The sequence below is a fragment of the Macrotis lagotis genome, chromosome X (assembly GCF_037893015.1).
Source record: "Macrotis lagotis isolate mMagLag1 chromosome X, bilby.v1.9.chrom.fasta, whole genome shotgun sequence".
Lineage (NCBI taxonomy): Eukaryota > Metazoa > Chordata > Mammalia > Peramelemorphia > Peramelidae > Macrotis > Macrotis lagotis.
The window spans coordinates 541,629,715-541,652,738 of NC_133666.1; the positions used below are offsets into that span (position 1 = coordinate 541,629,715).

Here is a 23,024-nt window from a genome sequence, read left to right on the forward strand (position 1 = left end):
TAATTTATTAAGTGTCTGAGGTCGGATCTGAACCCAGGTACTCCTGACTCCAGGGCCGGTGTTCTATCCACTGCACCACCTAGCCGCCCCTAGCCTTACAATTTCAATTTCAGTAAAGCACTGAGTTGGCATCAAGACTAATTAGGATGTAAACTTCTCGAAGGTAGATTCTCTCTCTCTCTCTCTCTCTCTCTCTCTCTCTCTCTCTCTCTCTCTCACACACACAATGAGATTTATAGATACTTGATGACTTGGTGACTAAGATGAAGGCTGAATTTTGGTTCAAATGTAAAATGAGTCACCTTGAGTTTAAATATTTCAGATAATCAAGTTGTTGTTCATAGTTTTGTAGAAAAACTATGAGGAAAACTTGAGGAAAGCATGGTGATCTAGAAAAATTAAATTACAAATGAATTATAAGCAGATTTTTTCTGATCATCAGCAGCAATGAGATGCCAACAATGCAATAAAGTATATCATCTATCCAGCTATTTCTCTAAAGCTGAACTGTCAAGCTTTAAGCCCACAAGTAAACCATCTGAGTGCCAAAACAAAATGCTATTGATAACTATTTTACAAAATAAATAAAGGTATTAATTAGTCTTTTTCAAGTCAATATGTAATTATTTTTCTTTTTAGTTTGGCACCATTGCTCTAAAGGAAAACATTTTAAAATAGGAGAAAGATTTAAGATTTTCATTATAATTTTACACTCGATGAAACCAGTAACTACTACTCACCTTCAAGTAATGCAGGAATACAAGAAACACTTGCTTATCCAGTAACTGAGGATGCCTGCAGCAGGCAAGGATTCCATATCTACAAATCCATTTTTGAGATAATTACTAATGTTGTTGCTGCCACTTTCATTAAGCTACCGCAGTGGGTTCAGTGGAATCTGATGATTTTGTTCAAGTCACTGAACTTCTCTGTACTTTGATTTTTCTCACAATATGAGAGAATGGTACCCACGACCTACCCCCTCCAGCTTGAAATCTTCCTCTTCTCCCCCATCTACCCCAATCCCCTTCATAAGAAGAGAGAGGGACAAACAATTGTCATTGCCAAAGTTTGATTGATGTAATGTTTGACATATAATAGCTTCTTTCCAGAGAAACAAAGTTACAAAATGCTCATCAAAGGGATGTGGGCAAATGAGAACAAAACAATGAGAACTCTAGTTCATCTTTGCTGTAAAAAAAAAAAAAAAATGAAATAAATTAAGGGTTAGATTTTTATCCCAAAGGGAAGTGATGTGGCATAATTGTCCAGACCATTTTTTTTCAAAGCCAAGCACCAAAATTCAAATCCCTAATCTGACATTTATTGGTTGTATGACTTTGGATAGATAAATCACTTAACCCTGGGATTCAATTTTCTCAGTTTTAAGTGAGGTTGGACTAGATGGTCTCAGAGTCCAAAATCCTTTCCAACTCTAAATCTAGACAATTAAGAAACCTAGAGCCCTCAGAAAATTCAGAGGAATGTCCTTTTTTCAGATCTTTTCCACTTACCCATCTTTATATGTTGATAGAGGAATAAAGATGAAGAGAAAGAAGAAAAAAAGATTGTGAGGAATTAAAGGCTAAAATGTCTTTATAATTTATCAAATTATGATAGGTTTCTTTCCAGGCAGCTCCTAGTTTCGATGGAGTAATGAGAAAGACTTAATCCAGGGCAAGCAATACCAGATTCCTGGGTCTGTGACTTTATTACTCTCCAACATGTAGTGTCAAAAAAACAAACCAGCAATATTTATTATTAAAGAATCTTCCAAAAACAACGTTTTGCAGTGTTTCTCACCAAGGTCTTCCATCCATCCTGTTCAGCTGTCACTTTCTCTCCTACCCACCCCACCCAATCTCCCATCTCAGACTTCGCTCTTCTGTATGGCACTCTCCAAGCTTTAGGTGCAGATTGGGATGAGAGAACTGTACTTCCGATCCTGCTGACCAAGAGGAAAACAATCAGCTGGCCACGTTTAGGGGCTTTCCCAAAGAGAAAAGGTGGCTTTTCCTGAAGACTGGGGTTAGGTAGAAGGGAAAAAAAAAGAGAGAGAGAATTTCCCTGATCGATCGCCTTACTTCTCTGAGACTCGAGAGCAAAACTTTTCTGCCTCTTTCCACACAATGCGCACAGAATCCCAACAGTCCCCTCTAAAGAGGAGGCGTTTTGCAAGGGTGGAGACCGGGAGGCTGGCTTCCAACTGAGTGAGAGTTGGCAGGGAGGCCGAGATGGCTGAGCCATAGGGTGTGAGGAACTGAATCTGGTGATCCCTTCGCGGGAGGAGCAGGGAGGGGAAGGAAGGGAAGACTTCTGGCGGCGGCCAGTGCCTGGCGGCAACGCGTCTTCTCTCACGCGCGGATCCCAGGGCTGGCAAGGGTTTGAAGCTGCTGACGTCGTCCGGCACGTCTGGGAAGGAAGGAGCGGTCGGAGCCAGCCCCAGACAGTGTTGGTGAAGAATTCTTCCCAGTCCTCGGGGGTGGGAGGAGAAGGTCTCGAGTGGGAGGAGAGTCTCACACCGCGAGCGAAGCGGCCCCGGTGGGAGTTTGCTGTCAGCTTCTGGGGGAGCTGCGGGAGGTTCTTGCGGAGGCTGGTTGTTGGCAGCCTGTTGCGGGCAGCGGAGTCGGAGGAACTCTGCCGCCCCAGGGCTGCCGCTATAAAGGGGAGGGGGCCGGTCCCCCCCGCTGCCCTCCGCGGGAGGGGAAGGAGCCCCAATGCCCGCGCTCCGGCCGCGGGAGGTGGCAGAGGAGCAGGCGGCAGTGTAGCCCCCCACACACACCCGAGCCCCCGGCCATCCCCTCCCGGTCCAGCCCAAGCCTGAGCGGAGCCGTCGGGCGAGGAGGATGAACGGGGACAGCCTAGCCATCTGCAGCTCGCTGCCCATCATCCCGTTCCACAAGCTCGCCGACCTGAGCTTCCTGAGCCGGGGGGCGTCGGGTACCGTGTCCTCGGCTCGCCACTCGGACTGGCGCGTCCAGGTGGCGGTGAAGCACCTGCATTTCCAGACCCCGCTGCAGGACAGGTAAGGACCCCCCACCTCGGCCACCACAGAGACCAGCGTCTCGGTCCCCGAAAGGTGCACAGCCCCACTCCCTCGCGTGACTCGGGGAGGGCACCGGGCTACAGGCGGCACGCACATGTTCACCTACCCAGGTGAGCCTTCCCTTCTCTCTCCGCACCTGCTCCTGAACCCGGCTGCCTGCTGAATTAGAGTAAAAGTCGGTGGGAGAAGGGGCGAGGTGCGAATTAACCTCCCCACCACCACCCTCTTTTACAGTAGAATTAGATTTCTGCCAGTCCCCTAAATCCCGAACCCAATATTATTACTATGCCATCCCTAAATGTACCTCCCTTGGGTTTGGTTTTGTGTTTGGCCTATGTAGAGATGCCATTTTAGAATTGTTATTCCTGGAACCCTCTCAGGAGGTTTTTCGTTTTCGTTTTGCTTTGTTTGTTTTATTTTGTTTGGTGGCTGTGCCTCTGGTTTGTCTCTTAGTTTAAATATCATAGCACCTTGGATTTAAGTTACTCCTCCCTCTGTAGAATTGAGATTACAGGAACAGCCTGTAACTCTTACCTTCACTGTAGAGTGTGGTAACTAAGCAAGGGACTGCCTCTAATGGCCTCTTGCCGATTTAGGGGAAGTGGCTAGAGTTTAGGGAAACTCACGTTTCGATTTCAGTTCCACAACTATTAGCAACCGAATTCTTAAATCTATTTGTGCCCAATCTAGATATAGACTGTGAGTATCCTGTTCTTAACTGTGCTTTGGTAATGGCCTCATTTTAATAAACGAAGCATTTTCTCTTCCCACAGAATCATAGGTTTAGAGTTATAAAAGATTTAAGAAGATATGCGAGCAAGTCAACCCCTTAATTTTACAGCAGTAAAAATTGGAACCTAGGAAAGTTGTTTACTAAAGTTTGTTTACCCGTGGGGCAGATAACTCAGGCATTTCTGTTTGTTTTAACTTCTAGGCTGAACTTTTTGCTACATGTGTTGTAAATTTCTAATATTTACCGCCAGCATAGTGAAAGACTGGTGTGTATTTTCTTTTTAAATAAATACACTTTTAAAATATTGCTCAACCTCTGCTAAATCCTATCTCCTTGGACTGAGAGAATCTCTTCCCCTTGCTGAACTCACTCTTCCAATCCCATTCCCAATTTATCTTCACCTATTAACATCTAAACAAGGGAAACAGACCCATTAGTCAGCTTGGGAATTTCTGGATTTTTGCTTCTTCTCACTTACACACTAGAATCGAATCTGATGACTTCAAGAATTCGACATTTGTTCACTCTAGCTCCTTTTGGTTTGTAGGAACTGATGTTAGAACTTTATAGCTGACTGAGTTGTTGAGAAGGGTGGATTTATTTTAGGCATCCTTCTTATGTAAATATTATTGATAGACCCATTATACTTTTGATAAGTAAGTCTGATTCTGCCTGAGTAGGAGTAATGGGAATTTGAATATCACTATAGCTTTAAAGTGACAAACTCATCAATTCAGAGGCATCATGGAGGGTAGTGGATAAAGTGAAATTGAGACCTAAGTTGGAATCTACCTTGCACATAACCTACCTACTTGATCACAAGAGCATCAGAGCCTCAATTTCCTCATCTGCAAAATGTGGATATTTGTACCTTTTACTTCACTAAATGGTAAGGTTAGTGTTTTGCACACCTTAACATGCATGGTATGGTATATCCATGTGAATTGTGTCTCAAAAGACAAGTCTGTAAAGTAAGTTATGAAAAGAGTGATGGGATCAATTGAATTGTGTTCCTTAATTTTTTTCAGAAACTCAGTAACTATGAAAAGAATTAAAAAATATACTTCAAATTTTAAAAATATACAAATTTTGACTGTTGAAATTTACATTGACTTAGTATCCTATTGTTTCCATTTCTGTTTGTCAATCAATGTCCGAAGAGGTATCGCTTAGTCTCCGGATATTAGTCAAGCAATCAAGTCATACCCTATCTGTAACTTTTGTACCCCTACCTGCAAATTGTTAAATTCTTGCAACCCTGGGGAATGTGATCTCCCTAAAAAAGAGACCCATTGGGGTCAAGACAGCACCCTGCCTCCCTTTTAGGGAGCAGAGTACAATGGGAAGTGTGAATCCCCCTTCCCCAATAAATGCCCTTTGCTTAACTTGGAGGCAGTCTGTGAGTTATAATTCTTTGGAGACAGCGTCAGCCATAGTACTTTACTTTAGAGAAGACACCGAAAAACACTTCCATGCCTCATTGTTAGTGTTATGCTATGTAGTAAACTGAGTCTCAGAGAATCTCTTAGTGACTTGGCTAAGATTATACTATACACAGCTATGATGTGGCACAGGGCACTTCAATGAAATCGTTATAATTCTATATTTAGGACTTTAATCTCCTAAACACTTCACCACTCATCTTCTGAAAGAAATTTTAAACACCAGGGAATCAAACTCCCCTTTAAACCCCCTTCAACTTTTCACAGTGCATTCTGTTCTCCCACTTGTTTCCAAAGTCTTTGACAATTGGAATGCTTTTGTTCTAGTCTTTGAGAAAGCAGTATTTACTTAGGCTAAGATAGGGCTGGGCAGGTCATTGACTCACAGTTTCTTTCCTCACCTATAAAGTAAGAATAATAATACAATTCCTACCTCTTGGCCAGTGACCATTTTTTGGAACCCAAAATAAGAAAACATGGTTTTTAGTAGAAAGAATGTTGATTATGGAAACAGGTCTTGGCTTCAATTCCCATCTTAGAAATAACCTGCCCAACTTGAAGTAAATCACTAAATTCCCCAAGCCAAATTTCCCTCAGCTGTAAAATGAAGGAGGCCTACCAAAATGACCTCTGACAGCCCTTCCACCTCCAGAGCCACAGTTCTTTTGCAAAATCTCACATTTATTTTCTTGACAGTACTGGTTCTAGAATTCTACAATAAGTGGTTTTGAGAATTCATCTATGATTTTTTTTTCGTAACCAAGAGGTGAGGTCATAGAGAAAGATATTTATACCGATTTAAAACTTCTTCAATCTTATTTCAGAGACAGGTGACACCGTGCAACTTCTACCTTCTAATTGTTAAAATTATAGATTCCCCCCCCCAGAAAAAAAAAAGGAAAAAGAAAAGTAAAGAGGACAGAAATTCAAACTAGATGTTTGGTGCCCTGTAGACAAAACAATTGATTTTTCATTAGAGCATGTTTATAGGTTTGTTTCCTCTGATCAGAACTGCTGTAGTGTATTAAAAAACATTTAAAATTTTTAACTCAATTATTCTTCCTAAAATTTGACAAAGAACATTGCCTCCCCTATGCCATCTTCCCCCACCAATTTACCTGCCAAGCAAGTATCCTCATCTCACTTTTGGTGAAAGTAAAAGGTCAAGATAGAAGAGGGATGCTTCTGTTCACTTCAGTAAACTTTAGTTGAGATTTTATTTACTGGACATTGTGCTGGGTATTTGAAACTGAATTGAAATTTTAGCCCCAGGACTATTTATCCAGCATGTCTCTGTCCAGGAGTTGTCAATGCTACTTTCTTCTCATAAATGTTGCCTTGCCTGCCTCCACTTTTTTAAGCAAATCAGTTTAGGGAAAGTCTGAGGGTCTGGTTTAGATTATCTCTGATCATTCGTAATCCAGGAAATGCCAAGGACAATTTAGTACTTGAGAGTCAACCTGTCTTCACCCTGAAACCAGCTCCTCCTCCCGACTTTCTTATTGTTGTTTTTCAATCAACGACATTGCCAGTCTCTTCGTCACTCGGACTTGGAACCTTGGAGCCAAAACCTTGGAGCCATCTTTGACTCCTCCTGACCGACCACTCGGGGTCCCCAATCTCTAGTCAATTACCCTGCCCTGTGTGATTCTTCAGAGCCAATTCAGTCTATCCTCTCCTTTCCTTTGCTAGTCCAAACCCTGGTGCATCTTCCCTAAACCATTCCCATCAATCTCTCTCTAAGGTCCTAATTTTATCAGGCATATTTATTTAAATTAATCTTCCAAAAGCATACCTCTAATAATGCCATTCCCCTTCTCAGAAACCCTTGTCATGGGGCAGCTACATGGCACAGTGGATAGAGCCAACCCTGGAGTCAGGAGAACCCAAATTCAAATCTAGTCTCATACACTTAATTATTACCTATGTGACTTTGGGCCAGTCACTTAACCCCATTGATTTAAATAAATAAAATTTTAAAAAAAGAAACCCTTCTCATTTCCTCATTTTTTACCAAATAAAGTTAATATTCTTTATCCTGTCATTCAAGTCTCTCCAGCATTATACCATAGCTAGCTTTTGTCTCCTTATCTCTATTTTTTTCTGATATATAACCAACAGGGTTACTTGTAAAAAAAAAAAAACTAATAATTTATTTTATTGTTCTGTTATTCTATCAAGAGGAGACATTATATAGTGGTTACAGTGCTGACCTAAGAGCCAGGAAGTCCTCCCTAAGACAGATATTTGAATCTCTGACCCTGAGTAAGGTCAAACTTCTCAATCCTTTAGGTAACTCCTTGACTCACAAGAAGGCTGCCTGAAATGTTAGAGGGAGTTTCTGTGTTCAAGAAGTCCATATAGCAAAGTAGTCTAGACTCTACTAACCTTTTGTTATTATCTATCTGCCCTCTTCCTTAATTTCCACCTGGACATTCATATCCTACCAATTTTTCCGGGACAAACATAAAGAGAACTGAACCTGGAATCATTAAACCTGAACTGGAATCTCAACTCTGCCACTTATTTCTTGTATGACCTTGGGCAAACCACTGGATCTCTCTGGAACTCAGTTTCCTCAGCCTTAAAATTAAATTAGATGGCCTCTAAGGTCCCTTCTTGGAATAATAATCTGGAGACTTGAGTTCAAATTCCAGAGTGCCACTATGACCTTGAGCAAATCACTCTCCAGGCTTTAGTTTCCTTCTGTGTAAACTGAAGGATTTAGACTTGATAAAGGTCCCTTCTAGCTAATAAGCTATAAATCTAAAGACTTTTATCCTTTGATTTGTAGGGGCTTTTTCCCTTTGAGATTATAAACTCCTTAATGGCATACAGCACCCTTTAAAAAAAAATTACTCATTACCATCTACATAGTGTTTTGCATATAAATTCTTATGGAAGAATTCTGTTCATTACAAAGAGATGCAAAAGGACCAATAGAGTTAAGAAACCAACTGGGTGGAGTTCTAGGGTCAATGTACATTCCTAACAAAATGGAGTTTGAACCATTTACAGTTAGTCTCTTCTGATTTTCTAAATCCACAAAATTCTAATACAATACTGAGTATTTTTCTGTCTCTCTGTATGAATTTCTATACAGACAGATATCATAGGTACTGGACCCAGGATGTTTTGAAATATAGGGAACACTGGGATGAGAAAATTCACTCTACCAGTGCAGACAGGATGATAACTTCTTTGCAATTTGTCATCAGAGAAAGTTAGAGAGTTGCTGATAGTAACTTGCTCGTAGTCAGACTTTAAGGTATTTGTCAGAGATATGTCCTTCTGACTTTAACACCAGCTCTAACTTGTGGTCTTCATATTAAGACAAATGCAACATTTTCTTTAGCCATTTGTGCAATTTACAATATTTACCAGTTTTTATTCACTCATTCAACTGATAACTGATTTTGATGTTTTCCAAACACATCTTTCTGCAAGTCCTTACTAAAGCTTGATATTCATAATTGTGTCTTATATTGATCCAGCACTTCTTAACCATTTAGATGCTTTCCCTGATGTTATCTTATCCCCATGACAGTCCTGTTCAAAGGGTAGGATAGTTATTGCCTCATTTTCAAGATGGAAAAAGTTAAAACACAGAGTATTTGACATGTTAAAGGCCACACAGGTATTTAATGGTGAATTCTGGACTAGGTAATGAAATGCATAAGTATTCATTTTTTATTACTTACAATAATTATGAACTTTCTTTTTCTAGTGACATCAGTGATATCTTAAGAGAAGCCAAGATTTTACACAAAGCAAGATTTAGTTATATCCTTCCAATTTTGGGAATTTGCTACGAGCCTGAATTCTTGGGAATAGTCACTGAATATATGAACAATGGATCACTCAATGAACTCCTGCACAGGGTAAGGACACCAAATTTTCTATATTGTTTTCTCTTTGTTTTGTATGAAATAGATGTTTTGCTTAGAGTGGCTTCTGTTTGTTCAGCTTAATTGGGGAAGGGAAACCTCAGAAGAATGGAAACAAGAGTAATAAAAGTGTTCAGTGGTAGAGGTTTCATTATTTCCAGTGTATGTGTGGTTGATGTTCACTTAAGTGAAAATACTGTTGAGGCTGCCTCTGCACTGGGTGAGAGAGGGACCAAAATATTATTTTTAGGAGAGTTTTCCTAGTGATTTAACCTTTAGAACATCTACCCCAAAACTCTGATAGGTGAGGGGCAGAAATGGGGGGAAATGTAAACTAATAGCCAGCCAGGGGGTTACCTCATTTTGAGTAATTATACCTCAGAAATAAGCAAATGCTACCTACTGGGCTTGATTTATTGTTTTGCTGATTTTTCAGACTTAAGAACATAAAATGTTCATGCAGATTAAACTTTAAAATAATAAAATGTAAAATTATAATACAATATTTTAAACTGATTACATATTACTGTATATTGATATATAAATATTTTAAGATGCAGAATACTGAAAAGTAATAAAAATAGATTATATATTAATGTATAATTATATCACTATATGCTAATATGCAAATATTTTTAAATGTAAAGTGCTCCAAAGTGTTAAATTTAAAAATTTTTCTTGCATTTTAGTGAATGATTGCTAATCATATATCAGCACCCTACTACTAATAGCTTTCAGTCACAAACTTTGCAGTTCAATCTGCATTGCCAAAACTATATTTTATCATTTAATATTAAATTGTATAGTGACACCTATTCCTATAGTTCTAAATTAACTAATTTAGGAAAGTATGTGGGATAAATTGAAAACTTACTGCCTTTTCAATATATCTAGAGTCTAATGTTTTTAAATTCAAAGGAGCTATAACAGTTAATCCTCTTATTGGCATTTATGTTTCTACTTAAGACAGAAATTCTTAACCTGGAGTCCTTGAATTTTTTTTAATAGATTGATAGCTATATTTCAATATTGGCTTCCTTTTAAATTATATGAATTTTATTTTATGTATTCAAAAATAATCTGGGAAAGATTCTACATCAACTTTAATTTTGCTGTAAGATAAAATATAAATTTCTGTTTATCTTTTAAAGCTCTTTTTTACTTAGTCCCAATGTATCTCTCCAACCTATAGTACATTATTTAGAATTATTTATAAAAATCAGAATCTAAAAAAATTAAGAATTAGAAAATCAGAACTGATTTTCTGAACAACAGTAAACTGAACAGCAATCATATGATCCTAAAAAACCATATTTTGTTAAGATTTCAGGCAAAGAATATTGACACTAGAAATCTGCTTAGATGGATGCTTATTTATCTGGGCTTCCTCAGTCTATTTGCTAGTGCATTGTCCTATAAGAATATTTTGAATTCGCATTATATGTTGTACGATAGTATATTACTCTTGAAGAGTCAAAAAAACTGGGCTTTTTCTGTTACTCACAGGTGATATTCCTTTCCTGGAAAACTTCCTCACTCTCACCTCCACCTTTTAAAATTCCTGATATTACTAAACACTAAATAAACCTTTCCTCACAACCTTGATGTGAGGATGCATCTGTGCGATAATCAGGGAAATTTTAGGGGATTTGGGATGGAGAATACCTTCTATATCCAAAGAAGGAACTGTGGAGTTTAAATGAAAGCCAAGGATCATTATCTTCATTTTTTAAAAAGCTGTCCTTATGTATTACATAATTTTGCTATCTCTAAAAAAAATAATGAAATAAAAAATAAACTTTTCCTCATCTGCCTATCTACTAGTTCCTGATATTTCAAACAATGTGATATCTTAAAATTACTTTGTATTTTTCTCTTGTATGATTTATTTATGTAGTATATACTAACACATATATACTTGCTATCTCTCTTAATGTTATGTTAACTTCCATGAGATCAAGAATTTATTTATTCAGTATATACTACATTTATTTACATTTATTTGGTCATATACTAACATACACATATATACTCAGTATTTATTAAAATATATAAATGTTATTTCTCTCAATATTATTTTAAGTTCCATAAGATCAAGGATCATTTATATTTTTTCCCTTTGAAATCTCAGTGCCTGATCCATAGTAAGTGCACTTGTGGCTTGATCACAGTCATTTTAGGTTTAAAACAGCATGAGCTTAAGGTTCGCCATGTCTTCCAATTCTACTCTTTCAGACCATGGGGTGTATTGATACTGGAATAGGCAACTGAGAAGGATGTCTTTGCACAACACTCCCCTAACTATAATAAATATAATTGTGCAAGTTATGTCATCATGTATATGTTAACATGGTCATCTTGATTAGGAAGGACGAGATCATCATCAGTATCACTTGAAGAGTGTCAAAAAGTACAAGGAGATCCCCTTACCATTAAAAGAAGATAAAAGAAATAGATGCATACATATATATATATATATATATGTATATATATATATATATATAATTTATATATGTATATCTATCCCCCAATGGGCTGTTGTCCTAGGTACAAGAGACTATTCTAAAATCCTTATGTCTAATTAACTCAAACTGGTCTGCTCCATTCCCAAGATCCATTAGCTTCAGAACTGATCCACAGTTTCCCTAAGAGTAGCCTTAGGTTTTTAGGAGATACTCTTCTTTCCCTAACATTGAGGAAAAATGAACCCTAGGGGCTTCTAAGAAATTGTATTTTGTCTCCTGAAAAGCTGTCCTGTTTCTTTCAAGGCTTAAAGGATGACTTTTAATGGACTAAGGGGTCATTTTTTTTAAAATGGTTACCTAAGATTTATGTTGCACTTGAAGATTTACAAAGCAATTCTTTTCAACAACCCTTTGAGATTAGTACACCTAGGAGTGTACTGGTAAATGTGTAATAGTTAGCTCTGTCCACAAAATCCAGTTTTAAGTCTGATTTACATTATTAACATTTCTCTATCATGTTCTAAATATAGAAAATTAACAAAACAATAAATGAAGCCCTGATTTTTAGCCCTTGTTGATTTCCAAAATTTAATGCTCACACTGAAAATTTAACAACTAGCTCTGACTCCTCAGTAGGGTTCAACTTCAGCACCATCCACATTTATTCCATTTTTCTCCCAAAGTTACAGGAGTAAGATAAAAGGAAATTAAATAGTGTGACCACAGAAATAGTGGATTTTTATATAAACCAAGCATCTGAGAATTTAGTCTTCTTAATTCTTTTTTTAAAAATTAATCTTATTTTAATTTTTAAATTTTATTGATTAAATTAAATTAAAAATTAATTTTAAAAAATTAATTTATTTTTTATTTTAAATTTAAATTCTTTTAAAAATTGCAAGGTTTCAATATTATGCTATTTGGTAACATATGATTATTTTATTTTTTGAATAAAGAAAAATGAGTATCCTGATGTTGCTTGGGCACTGAGATTCCGAATTCTACATGAAATTGCCCTGGGAGTAAATTATCTTCACAATATGAACCCACCACTGCTGCATCATGACTTAAAGACTCAAAATATCTTACTGGATAATGAATTTCATGTTAAGGTAAATACATATTTTTTTTTTTGCTTCTATCTCAATTCTTGAGCACCCTATAGTAAGTGTTCTGTAAATTATAATGAAACTAGTAATCTTGATATAAACTCAATGGTGATGCAATATAGTTCCTGAACTTATAGGAAATCTAAGTACTCCTAAATTCTGTTTTGGAAAATTATTAATGAATAACATTATACATTTAACATCTGAGATTTTTTGCCATATTTGAATCTTGAAGTTCTAAGGAATCCAGAGGTCAATTCTTTTAATCCCTAACTCAAACTTGAATTCTGTCTGCAGTAGCTCTGTCAAGAGATCAGATGACCTCCAGTGAATAGAAACTCACTACATGACATCAGTCTCCTTCCCTTTCCTTCTTCTAATTTTGAACTGTCTTAATTGTCAAATTTTTCTCTCTCTTAGCTGAAATCTACCTCCCTGTATTATGAACAGATTTAGAACCAACAAACTTAACAAATATGTAGCAATTACTTACTCTGTACATACTATGCAGAGAACTATACTATGATAAAAATATACTCTGATAAAAATATATAATTTACCTAAAATGAGATCTCTGCCCTCAGGGAGTTTACTTCATTGAATCAATGCTTTGTGCATGTATTCCTTCCAACAAGTACATATTATAGCCTATCCACATCCTTTAATTTTATACTAGTATTGTCTATATCTTCCCATAATTCCCCCACTGGAGATCCATTGTCATGCCTGAGGCCTGCTCTAAATATCTTGACATTGAACACACACACACACACACACACACACACACGTGTGTGTGTATGTATATATATATGTATACATATATATGCATACATATATATGTATATATACTGTCCGTGGATTATCTACAACCAACCTACCTTTTTTTCTTTTTCTTCATCTGTCCTCCCACAACTTCCCACAATTTGTCATTGGTATTGTATTGAAAGTCACTTGTGCTCAACTTGAATCTCTGCCATGACCCTTTGTGTGATCTTCAACTTCTTCAGAACTTTTAGTTTTCTATGTTTTGTCACTATATAGCATTACCAGAAGAAGATAAACCTTTGTATCAAGGATAGGATGCAGTCAATAAAAGCTTTGCCTAATTTCTCAAAGATTAAACTACCACACCTTTCTCTTCCTTCTGTTAATTTGAGACCAGATTCACTATATACCTACAGGATTAGGTAGACCAAATATATTTCCTAGTAATTCCATTTTATACCTTAACAATAGGAAGTCCTCAACCATTTGATTTTTCCTAGATGAATAGTTACACTGAATTCTTTAGTGATTATATATCTAATTTATGGAAAAACTGTACAAATGCTCATAATTAAATATACAAACAGTTCTAATACAAAATAGCATCCTATAAAGGTGCCAAGTTCTACAAAAATAGCCGCCACTTAAACAGCATTTTACAATTTATAAATTACTTCACATGTTATTTTATTTGAGTCTCACAATAGCCTTTGTGGGTAAGCAATACAAATAGTTTTCCCCCCATTTCACAGGTGAGGAGACTAAGGGCATAGTCAGATCAAGTGCCTTAGCAAAGATAAAGCTAATAAATGCAGAGTTGGTATATGGTATATAGGAGAAAATATTTTTGCTAACTCAGAGGATCAGAGAATCAAAGCAGGCCTCAAGGAGTTGGTATTTAATTGGACCTTATTGGATAATCAGGGATGCATTTAGGTAAAAAGGATGGGGGACATAGGAAAAATTGTGGGCAAAGGTAAGCAGGTAGAAAAGACCAAAGTATAGTAGTGAGACATAATAGTGCAATTTAGCTAGATGGAGTGGCAAAAAGGAAATAGTATTGTAGAAGACCACAAAGAGTTTTAATTTTCATTGTTGTTGAGTCATTTTAGTTATGTCTGACTCTTTGTCATCCCATTTTCTTGGCAAAGCTATTGGAGTGATCTGTCATTTCCTTCTCTGGTGGAAAACAAGGCAGAGTTAATTAAGACTTGCTCATGCATTCAGTAAATGTCTCAGACTGGATTTGAACTCATGTACTCCTGACTCCTGTTCTAGCTGTCAATCCATCATTTCCCTAGCTGTTCAGTCATTAATCAAAATATTAATTAATAATTAACACAATAATCTCTGATGAATTGAAATTGAAAATCACCTAAATGGCCATGCTAGATGTAATTGAGATGCAATATATTTCCAGTGACAAACTATGAAGGAAGGTAAAGAGCATTTATTATGGACCTACTGTGTTATCTGGCACTGTGCTAAGCACTTTATAAGTACTTTCTTCTTTGGTCCTCACAACACCCTTGAGAGAAAGATCCTATTATTATTTTTATTATTTTACAGTTGAAATACTGTGGAGGAAAGAGACTGAGTGACTAAAGTCACACAGTGAGTATCTGAAGCAATATTTGAACTCAGTTCTTTCTTACTCCAGGTGAGACTTGCCTATGAGGAGTGTTAATGATAATTGATGATCTGAAGTCCAGAGATCTGAGTTTAAATTCCTGTTTGGTCACTTACTTGTTATGTGAGCTTGAATAAATAACTTAACTACTCTGAGACTCAGTTTTGTTTTGTTTTGTTTTTTAAACTGTAACAAAAGCAGGAATTGGAATAGATGAACTCTTAAGAATCCTTTCAATTCTAAATTCCATGATTTTTGTTTTGAAGAAATATTTTGCAAAACTTAAAGAGTTAACATTAATTTGATGTGTTATATTTTCTAACATACACTGTTAATAGATAGATAAAAAGAAAAACACGCAAATGGAAATGCAGGGAATGAAAGAACCAATAAGAAGTCTCAGAATGTGATTTTGCCACTGACTTCTATATATGTGTGTGACTTTAATGTCTTTATGAGAGGAAAGGAAGAAGAAACATTTATAAGCCCCTAACCTGTGCCAGGCAATATTTCCTTACAATTCTGGAGGATCCTCATTTTATAATTAAGGAAACTGAGATTAAGTGACTTTCCTAAGGTCACACAATTCTTCAGAATCTGAGACAGGATTTTGAATTCAGGTCTTCCTGATTCCAGGCCCTATGTTGTATCCACCATCCCACTTCACTTGGGCTATATTGTGTATAATCCTACCAAGTCCCAAAATTCTGACTCCAAAAATGCATTCAACATTTCCTGTCTGCCTGGCATTGTAAATAAAATAATTATGTTATTATTCTCCAGTACATAGAAAGGTCTGTCTATGTGGTTTCATTAATGTGAGGGTTCCCTCCATAGACAAAAATCTCTTCCACCCAGTAGTTCAGGGGTTCTTTGTAAAACTTATGGACCCTTTCATATAATAATGTTTTTAAATGCATAAAATAAAATACATAGGATTATAAAACCACTTATACTGAAATATAATTATTAAAATATGCTACATACAATTTTACAGACCCATTAATTACCCCTTGCCTTGGGAGGTGTTCTTAATGAACTACTGTGGCCAGGAATATTCATCACCTGGTGGTCAGCCTTCTTGCCCCTTCTAGTTTAAGCTCAAGTTAGCTTAACTCAATTGTTAAGCAGAAAACCAACACATAGCCCAGTACATGGTCATAATTAGTGCTTTTGCAACGTGCCAGAGACCTGCTAAAATTTGCACTCCACTAAAAATTCAAAGTCACTTCTTTGCCATGATGAAGTGAAGGTCACTTACAATAATCCTGTGAACATTGATATGAGGAAATAAACATTATTCCACATCAAAAGGGCTATAAAATCCAGATTCCAAACTTTGTAAAGGTAATAAACTTTATTATATACCTTGATTTTCATTTTGGTTTCTTTCTGTTACTGTCAATGATTTTCGGTTAACAATTATTCTATTGGATAATTATAGTACTATCTTAGATATAGTTAACATGCCTGGCAATCTTGATTTCAGTAGTCATAATTTTAAATAATTTGCTAGTTACAGAAATATCAATATAACCTAAAAGTTACATTGCAGCCTGTAGCGTGATTTTATGGGACCACCTGTGGAGTTTACTAAATATTTTAGTTGTTGAGTCCCAATTCTGGACTCCCTCAATCTTCCCCAGGCAAGCATTGGAGGGGTGAGAGACAAGGATGACAAAAGAAACAAGGATGACAAAGGAGACAAGTACTCCATCAAGTTCTCCAAGTGCTCTGTTTATTTACCAAAACACAGCTTTCCAGTGTCTAATCCACCCCCCACACCCTTGGCACTTAGTAAGATAAGACTCTAATGCTTAAGGACACCAGATGAAGATAATTTACAATGTTCCCATACACAAGGGTTCCTAACATTTAGTAAATGAAGACAAACTACTGCAGAGCTCTCACTAAAATGGCAAATCAAAATATATTGTCTATTGGACAGTCCCAAGTTATACAATATGCATTCAAAATGTACTTTTAAAAAAACTGTCTTAAGCCTTGTTTATTTTTTGAGTTCATAATGTGTTTTCTAGTTCACAAAGGCAGTAGAGTACATATATGTACATATTTATGTATTTATATATACATACCCACATCTATATATGCATGTATATGTGTAAATATACACATATGTACATTACTACAACATGTGAATCAGTGGTAATTTGAGCACCATATTTTTTCATTCTTACACTGTGACTTGGACAACCCCTTTTTGTTTTACATAAGATTTATAGAAATGTTTTCATAGATAATACACCAATGAAAAAGGGTTTTATTTGTTATTAAGATAGAAAATAACTTTTTACTCATCTAAATATTCAATCAGAATTTTCAAAAGTGTGTTAAATTTCCACTGACTTTCTCTGTCTCTCTCTGTCTCTGTCTCTATTTCTCTCTATGTGTGTGTCTCTGTTTCTCTGCCTCTGTCTTTCTCTTTGTCTCTGTCTCTTTCTCTCTCTCTCTTCCTCTTCCCTCCCCCCCCCCCCCCCCCCCCCCCCCGCCACTCCAGCAAGTACAATAGGTCTCTACCCTTTGCTCCCTTCTAGTCAACATTTATATTGTTAGAATTGGCACAGACAGCCTGCTTGCCGAAAGGTAAAAGGGAGAGCTAACTAAAAATGACAGAATTAAGATTCTAAAAAGATTTTTACAGGACAGAATAGTGGGCTAAAACTAACACATGAAGAATTTGTAGAGATAAAAGTAAAAACTTACTTTGTTTTTTTAAGTTTAGTACATGAATGGGGAAGCCACAGTAAATAGAAGTCTATGCAAAGGAACCTTCATTTTAGTTAATGACAAGCTTCAGCATGAGCCTGCACTCAATATGACTATCAACAAAGCTTTAGGTGTTCTTGGATACTGTGACTTGTACCTGTCGGTACTCTCTTTGCTCATACAGATCACAAACCCAATGTTATACATGGTTAGTCAGTGGTCAGAAAATTCCATAACCTAGAGTCAAATAGTGATAAATGCCTCTAGACTTAGACTGGGACTCAGCAGACATACAGGTCATATTCATATACTTTCTATCTGTTCTCCAAGAGGACCAAAATGACATCACTTCATCTGACACAAATTACAATGTGTCCAAGTATGGCTAATCAGACCAGATTAAGCTCATAATTCTCTCCCTGTAGAACCTACCAGAACTTGCACTCCATCAGCATGCCCTTTAAAACCCAACTCTATATGTCACCCTAAGGCATCAAAATAGGAGACTGAGATTTTTAGTGAAAGTGTTCTATTAGCTCTCATTAATATAAAAGTCATGCCTGATTTGAGTGTAAAGATAAATTCCATTGTGGTAGCTTTGTGGCACAGTAGATAGAGAGCTGATCCTGGAGTCAAGAAAACTCATCTTCCTGAGTTCAAATCTGGTCTCAAACACTTACAAGCTATATGACCCTGGGCATGACTCTGGACAAACCCTGTTTGCCTCAGTTCTTCATCAGTAAAATGAGCTGGAAAAGGACAAACCACTCCAGTGCCTATGCCAAGAAAACCCTAAAAGGGGTCATAAAGAGTTGGACATGACTGAACAACAATTCCAATATCTGGAGTATTATGTTCAGGTCTAAGTATTGCCTTTTAAGAGGAAAAACCAAACTGTTAGGAACTCAAAGCCATGTATTATTTTTGAAATAACTGAGTACTGTTAACCTATAAAAGACAATTTTGGCATGAGCTGTGGTCATTTTCTTAAAATGTTTAAATGGTATTATGAAATAAGGGCTTAGTAATAAGTAAAGGCTCTAAAATATTGAGAGGTATTTAAAAATTTAATAAACTCACTCATCATGCAGCCAGTTTGGGGCATTGGTATTGTTCAAGGTTGACCTTGACTCAACTTAGCAAGCATTTATTAGATGTTTGCTGTTTATAAACTGCTTTTTTTTTTGAAGAACTGTCATGAGGAGAAAAGATCTAGAGGGAAGAGTTAGGAGCAATGGAAAGATATACCAAAAAAAGGAAATTTAGGCTTGATATCAGGAAAAACTTCCTAAGTATTAGAGCATCCAAAAATAGAATGGATTATTTAAGAAGCTGTGGGATTTTCCTTCTTAGATGTCATATTCCTTTTGTATATGAGCTGGACCACTGGTTACCAAAGTCTCTTCTGGCTCTCAGATTCCCTTATCCTTTCTGTCTCTTTAGAATTTCATCTGAGAAATGTGCAACTGGAATAAGAGATCAGTTGCTTAAGTAGTGAACAAGGGATAACCAATATATCTCATGTTCTCCATGAATATTTCCCATGTAATATCATGAGATCTAAAACTGGGATTCTCTTTTTATTCTATTTCATATATGTAAAGATAATTTTGACATTCATTTTTATAAAATTGTGAGTTCTAAATTTTTCTCTCTTCCTTCTCAAAACAAGCAATTTGATGCATGTTATATATGTGCAATCATGTAAAACATTTCCATAATAGTCATAATTATGAAAGAAGAAACAGACCAAAAGGAAAAAAATAAGCCAAAAAAAAAAATAAATTGAAAATAGTATGCATTGATCTTCATTCAGAGTCCATCAGTTCTTTCTCTGGATGTGGATAGCATTTTCCATTTCCATGAGTCCTTTGTAAATATTTTGGATCATTGCACTGCTGAGAAGAGCTTAATCATTCATAGTTGATCATCATATAGTATAATTATTACTATATACAATATTCTCCTAGTTTTGCTCACTTCAGCTTGCATCAGTTCATGTAAGTTTTTCTAGGTTTTTCCAAAATCTACTGGCAGAGCAAAAGTTGTTAAAGGATCTGTGGAGAGAAGGCAGCTGGTGAATTTGGATGGGAAAAAAATTATCTTTATTTTCACTAGCTTGTGGTTTACTTTATAATCCTATGCATTTTATCTTATGCATTTAAAATATTATTCTGAGAAGGTATCCCAGAGTAGTTTCACCAGATTGTCAACAGGAGTCTAGGACACACACACACACACACACACACACACACACACAGACGATTGTCAACTCCTGCTTTAAAGAAAAGTCATGTTATAGATTCCTCAGGGAGAATTTCCAGATGGACATGGACAAAAGTGGTATCAATAATTGCAGTTTACTATGTTACTATGTTGAAAAGCATGCCCCTCTCCAGCCTAGTGAGACCAAAGATCCATCTAGGTTATTATAGTGCTTGCCATTCAATGATCACTTATTTGAGATTTGTAGATTTGTCTGCTTCAGGCAGATATTCAGAATTGTTCGCTTCAGAGGACCTGTCCATTCTAAATTGTTTAAGTAAGTATTCTCTAAAAGTAAAAATACTTGGGATAATGACAATTCAGTTGCTCAGGTTCATTCTAATGGGGGCCCTCAATATGAAAGGCAAGATCATAAAGGAAAAGAAGAATTCTGACCAGATCAATAAATGAAAATTAACAATTAAGTTTTATCTTATTATAGAATATACGTTTTAAGTTTCATTAGTAGAAATACAACCTCAAAATAGAGAACTCTACTGGTCAATCCTGTTTTTCCATGCTAAAGATAGCAAATTCATCAATTTATAAATTGACTATTATAAGTTTTCTAACTGGTCTTCCTGTCTCCAACCTTTTCCTTTCTCCAATTCATCCTTCATAAATACAATTTCTAAAATCATCTTCTTAATGCACATGTCCTTCCCTTGCTCAGGAACCTTCAGTAGCTTATAAATTATAAAATTCTTAACCAGGCACTTAAGGCCCTCTTCAGTCTAGCCACAACTTGCCTTTACCAGACTTGTTTTCATTATTCCCCCTCCTGGGCTACTAGATTCTGCTAAAAGGCTGCTCTCTCCTATTTCAACTCTACTCCATTCCCCCATTTCTGGAATATACTCTAATTTTTTAAAAATTAGATTTTACTTTTTTAAGGCAATGGCCAAGGTCACATAGTTAGGCAATTATTAAGTATCTAAGTTCAAATTTGAACTCCTGATTCCAGGATCAGTGCTCTATCCACTGTTCCATCTAGCTGCCCCCATATAATCTCTTTACTTAATCAAAATCTTTTTCTTTAAGTCTCAACTCAGTGGTCACCACCTCCTTGAAGTCTATATTTGTATTACCTTTATTTAGGCACCTATCATGCACTTGCATGTAAATAAAATACTCAGGGATAGAAAAATAAAGCTGGGAAAAGTCTAAAATGCTCCTCAGATTTTGGGAAAACAGATTCAAGAATTCAGGAAAAATATATAGGTAGAACCACTGGATAAAAAAAAAAAACATAGATGAAGTCTTCTTGTGGGGGGAGAATTTCTAAGAATGGGGTATTATTATATCTCACACCATTTACAAAGATAAGATCAAAGTGGATACATGACCTAGATATAAAGAGAGAGATTACAATGAAATTTGAAGAATATGGAATATATTACTTAATCAGACTTATAGACAGGCAAATTATGATTAAACAAGAGGTAGAAAGTATAGTGAGACATAAAATGGACAATTTTGATTACCTAAAAATTATAAGGTTTGTACAATTTAAACCAAAGTACCAAGATCAATAAGAAAGTAGGAAATTGGGGAAAATTTATAGACAGCTTCTCCGATAAAGGTCTCATATCTATAAAGAACTTTGTAAAATCTCTAAGAAGACAAGTTATTCCCCAATTGAAAAATGGTCAAAGAATATGAGCAGACAGTTTTTAGGTGAATAAATAAAAACAATTGGTAGTACTATGAAAAAGTACTACAAATCATTGATTAGAGAAAAACAAAACAACCTTGAGATATTTTACACCAAGGTGATAGTGACAGATGAGAGAGGGGATGTGAAAAAAAATGGGACTATAATTCATTATTGATGGAATTGTGATAAAGTAATTTTGGAGAGCAATCTGGAATTATACCCAAAGAATTATTAAGCTACCTATATCCTTTGACCCAGCAAAACCACTATCATTCCTAGTTCCAAAGATAATTAGAGAAAAAAGGAAAAGAACCTATATATTCTAGAATATTTATAGTAACTCTTTGTTGTGGCAAAGAGAACCTTTCAGAACTGATGGACAACCTGGGGAAAAGCAGGAATAAAAAAGATACAGTCATTGAAAGGGAGCAGCAAGGAGGCCAATTTGACTTAAGGAGTAGTCAATATGTTAAAATAACTAAGAACTAGATTATGTAATACTACAAATGATATACAGGAGTTTGCATTTTATCTTGGTGACTGTAGGGATAAACTGAATCATCTTAAGTAGGAAGGAATTGGATCAAAGGGTAATGTGATATGGTCAAACCTGTACTTTGAGAATGTTATTTGAATATCCATTGAAGATTGAGGAAAAAAAATGTTCTTGTCCCCAAGGCCCTTGGAACTGTCAAATAGTTTAAAATGAAAAACTGGTTTGGTATCATTGGAAAGGCATTGCCATCTGCTTTGCTAAGGACCATGGGAACTTTTCATCTGACTTGTAGCCAAAATCATGTGTATTAGTTTCCCTATTAGAATTTGAGCTTCTTAATTTGGAACTATGACTAAAGGACTATAAAACGATGCATACCCTTTGGCCTCACAGTACCACTACTAAGTCTGAATTCCAGAAGAGATAAAACATGGGGGGGGGGGGGTGAAGAACCTATATGTTATAGGGATATTTATAGCAGCTCTCTTCTGGTGGCAGGGAGCTCGACACTGAAGGGATGCCCAGGACGTTAGGGTATGACTGAATAATTTTTTGATTAAGATGAAATGCTGTTCTATTATGGAAAATGATGAACAAGATGCTGTCAGTAAAAAACCTACACAAGCAGATAAAATGGGAACTGTACCTTATGAAAAGTAACAGCAATATTGTAAGATGATCAGCTGTGAATAATATACCTCTTCTCAGCAATACTGTAATTCAAAAGAACCCTGAAGGACTGATAATAAAGAATGCTATCTATTCCAAAGACAGAGCTGATGGTGTCTGAATACAGACTGAA

General features: G+C 36.2%; 1 protein-coding gene across 2 annotated transcripts in view; it reads left to right on the plus strand.

Moving 5' to 3' along the window:
- The first annotated feature begins 2,009 nt into the window (after positions 1-2,009).
- RIPK2 (receptor interacting serine/threonine kinase 2) overlaps positions 2,010-23,024 on the plus strand; it is a 66,196-nt gene continuing 45,181 nt past the window's right edge. The window contains exons 1-3 of one of the 2 annotated variants that reach the window (XM_074199899.1): positions 2,010-3,025; positions 8,949-9,102; positions 12,530-12,685. In XM_074199899.1, coding sequence (XP_074056000.1) covers positions 2,847-3,025; positions 8,949-9,102; positions 12,530-12,685 — 489 coding nt within the window. In that variant the 5' untranslated portion in view covers positions 2,010-2,846. The remainder of the gene's footprint in view (positions 3,026-8,948; positions 9,103-12,529; positions 12,686-23,024) is intronic. The other variant, XM_074199897.1, reaches the window with a different exon arrangement.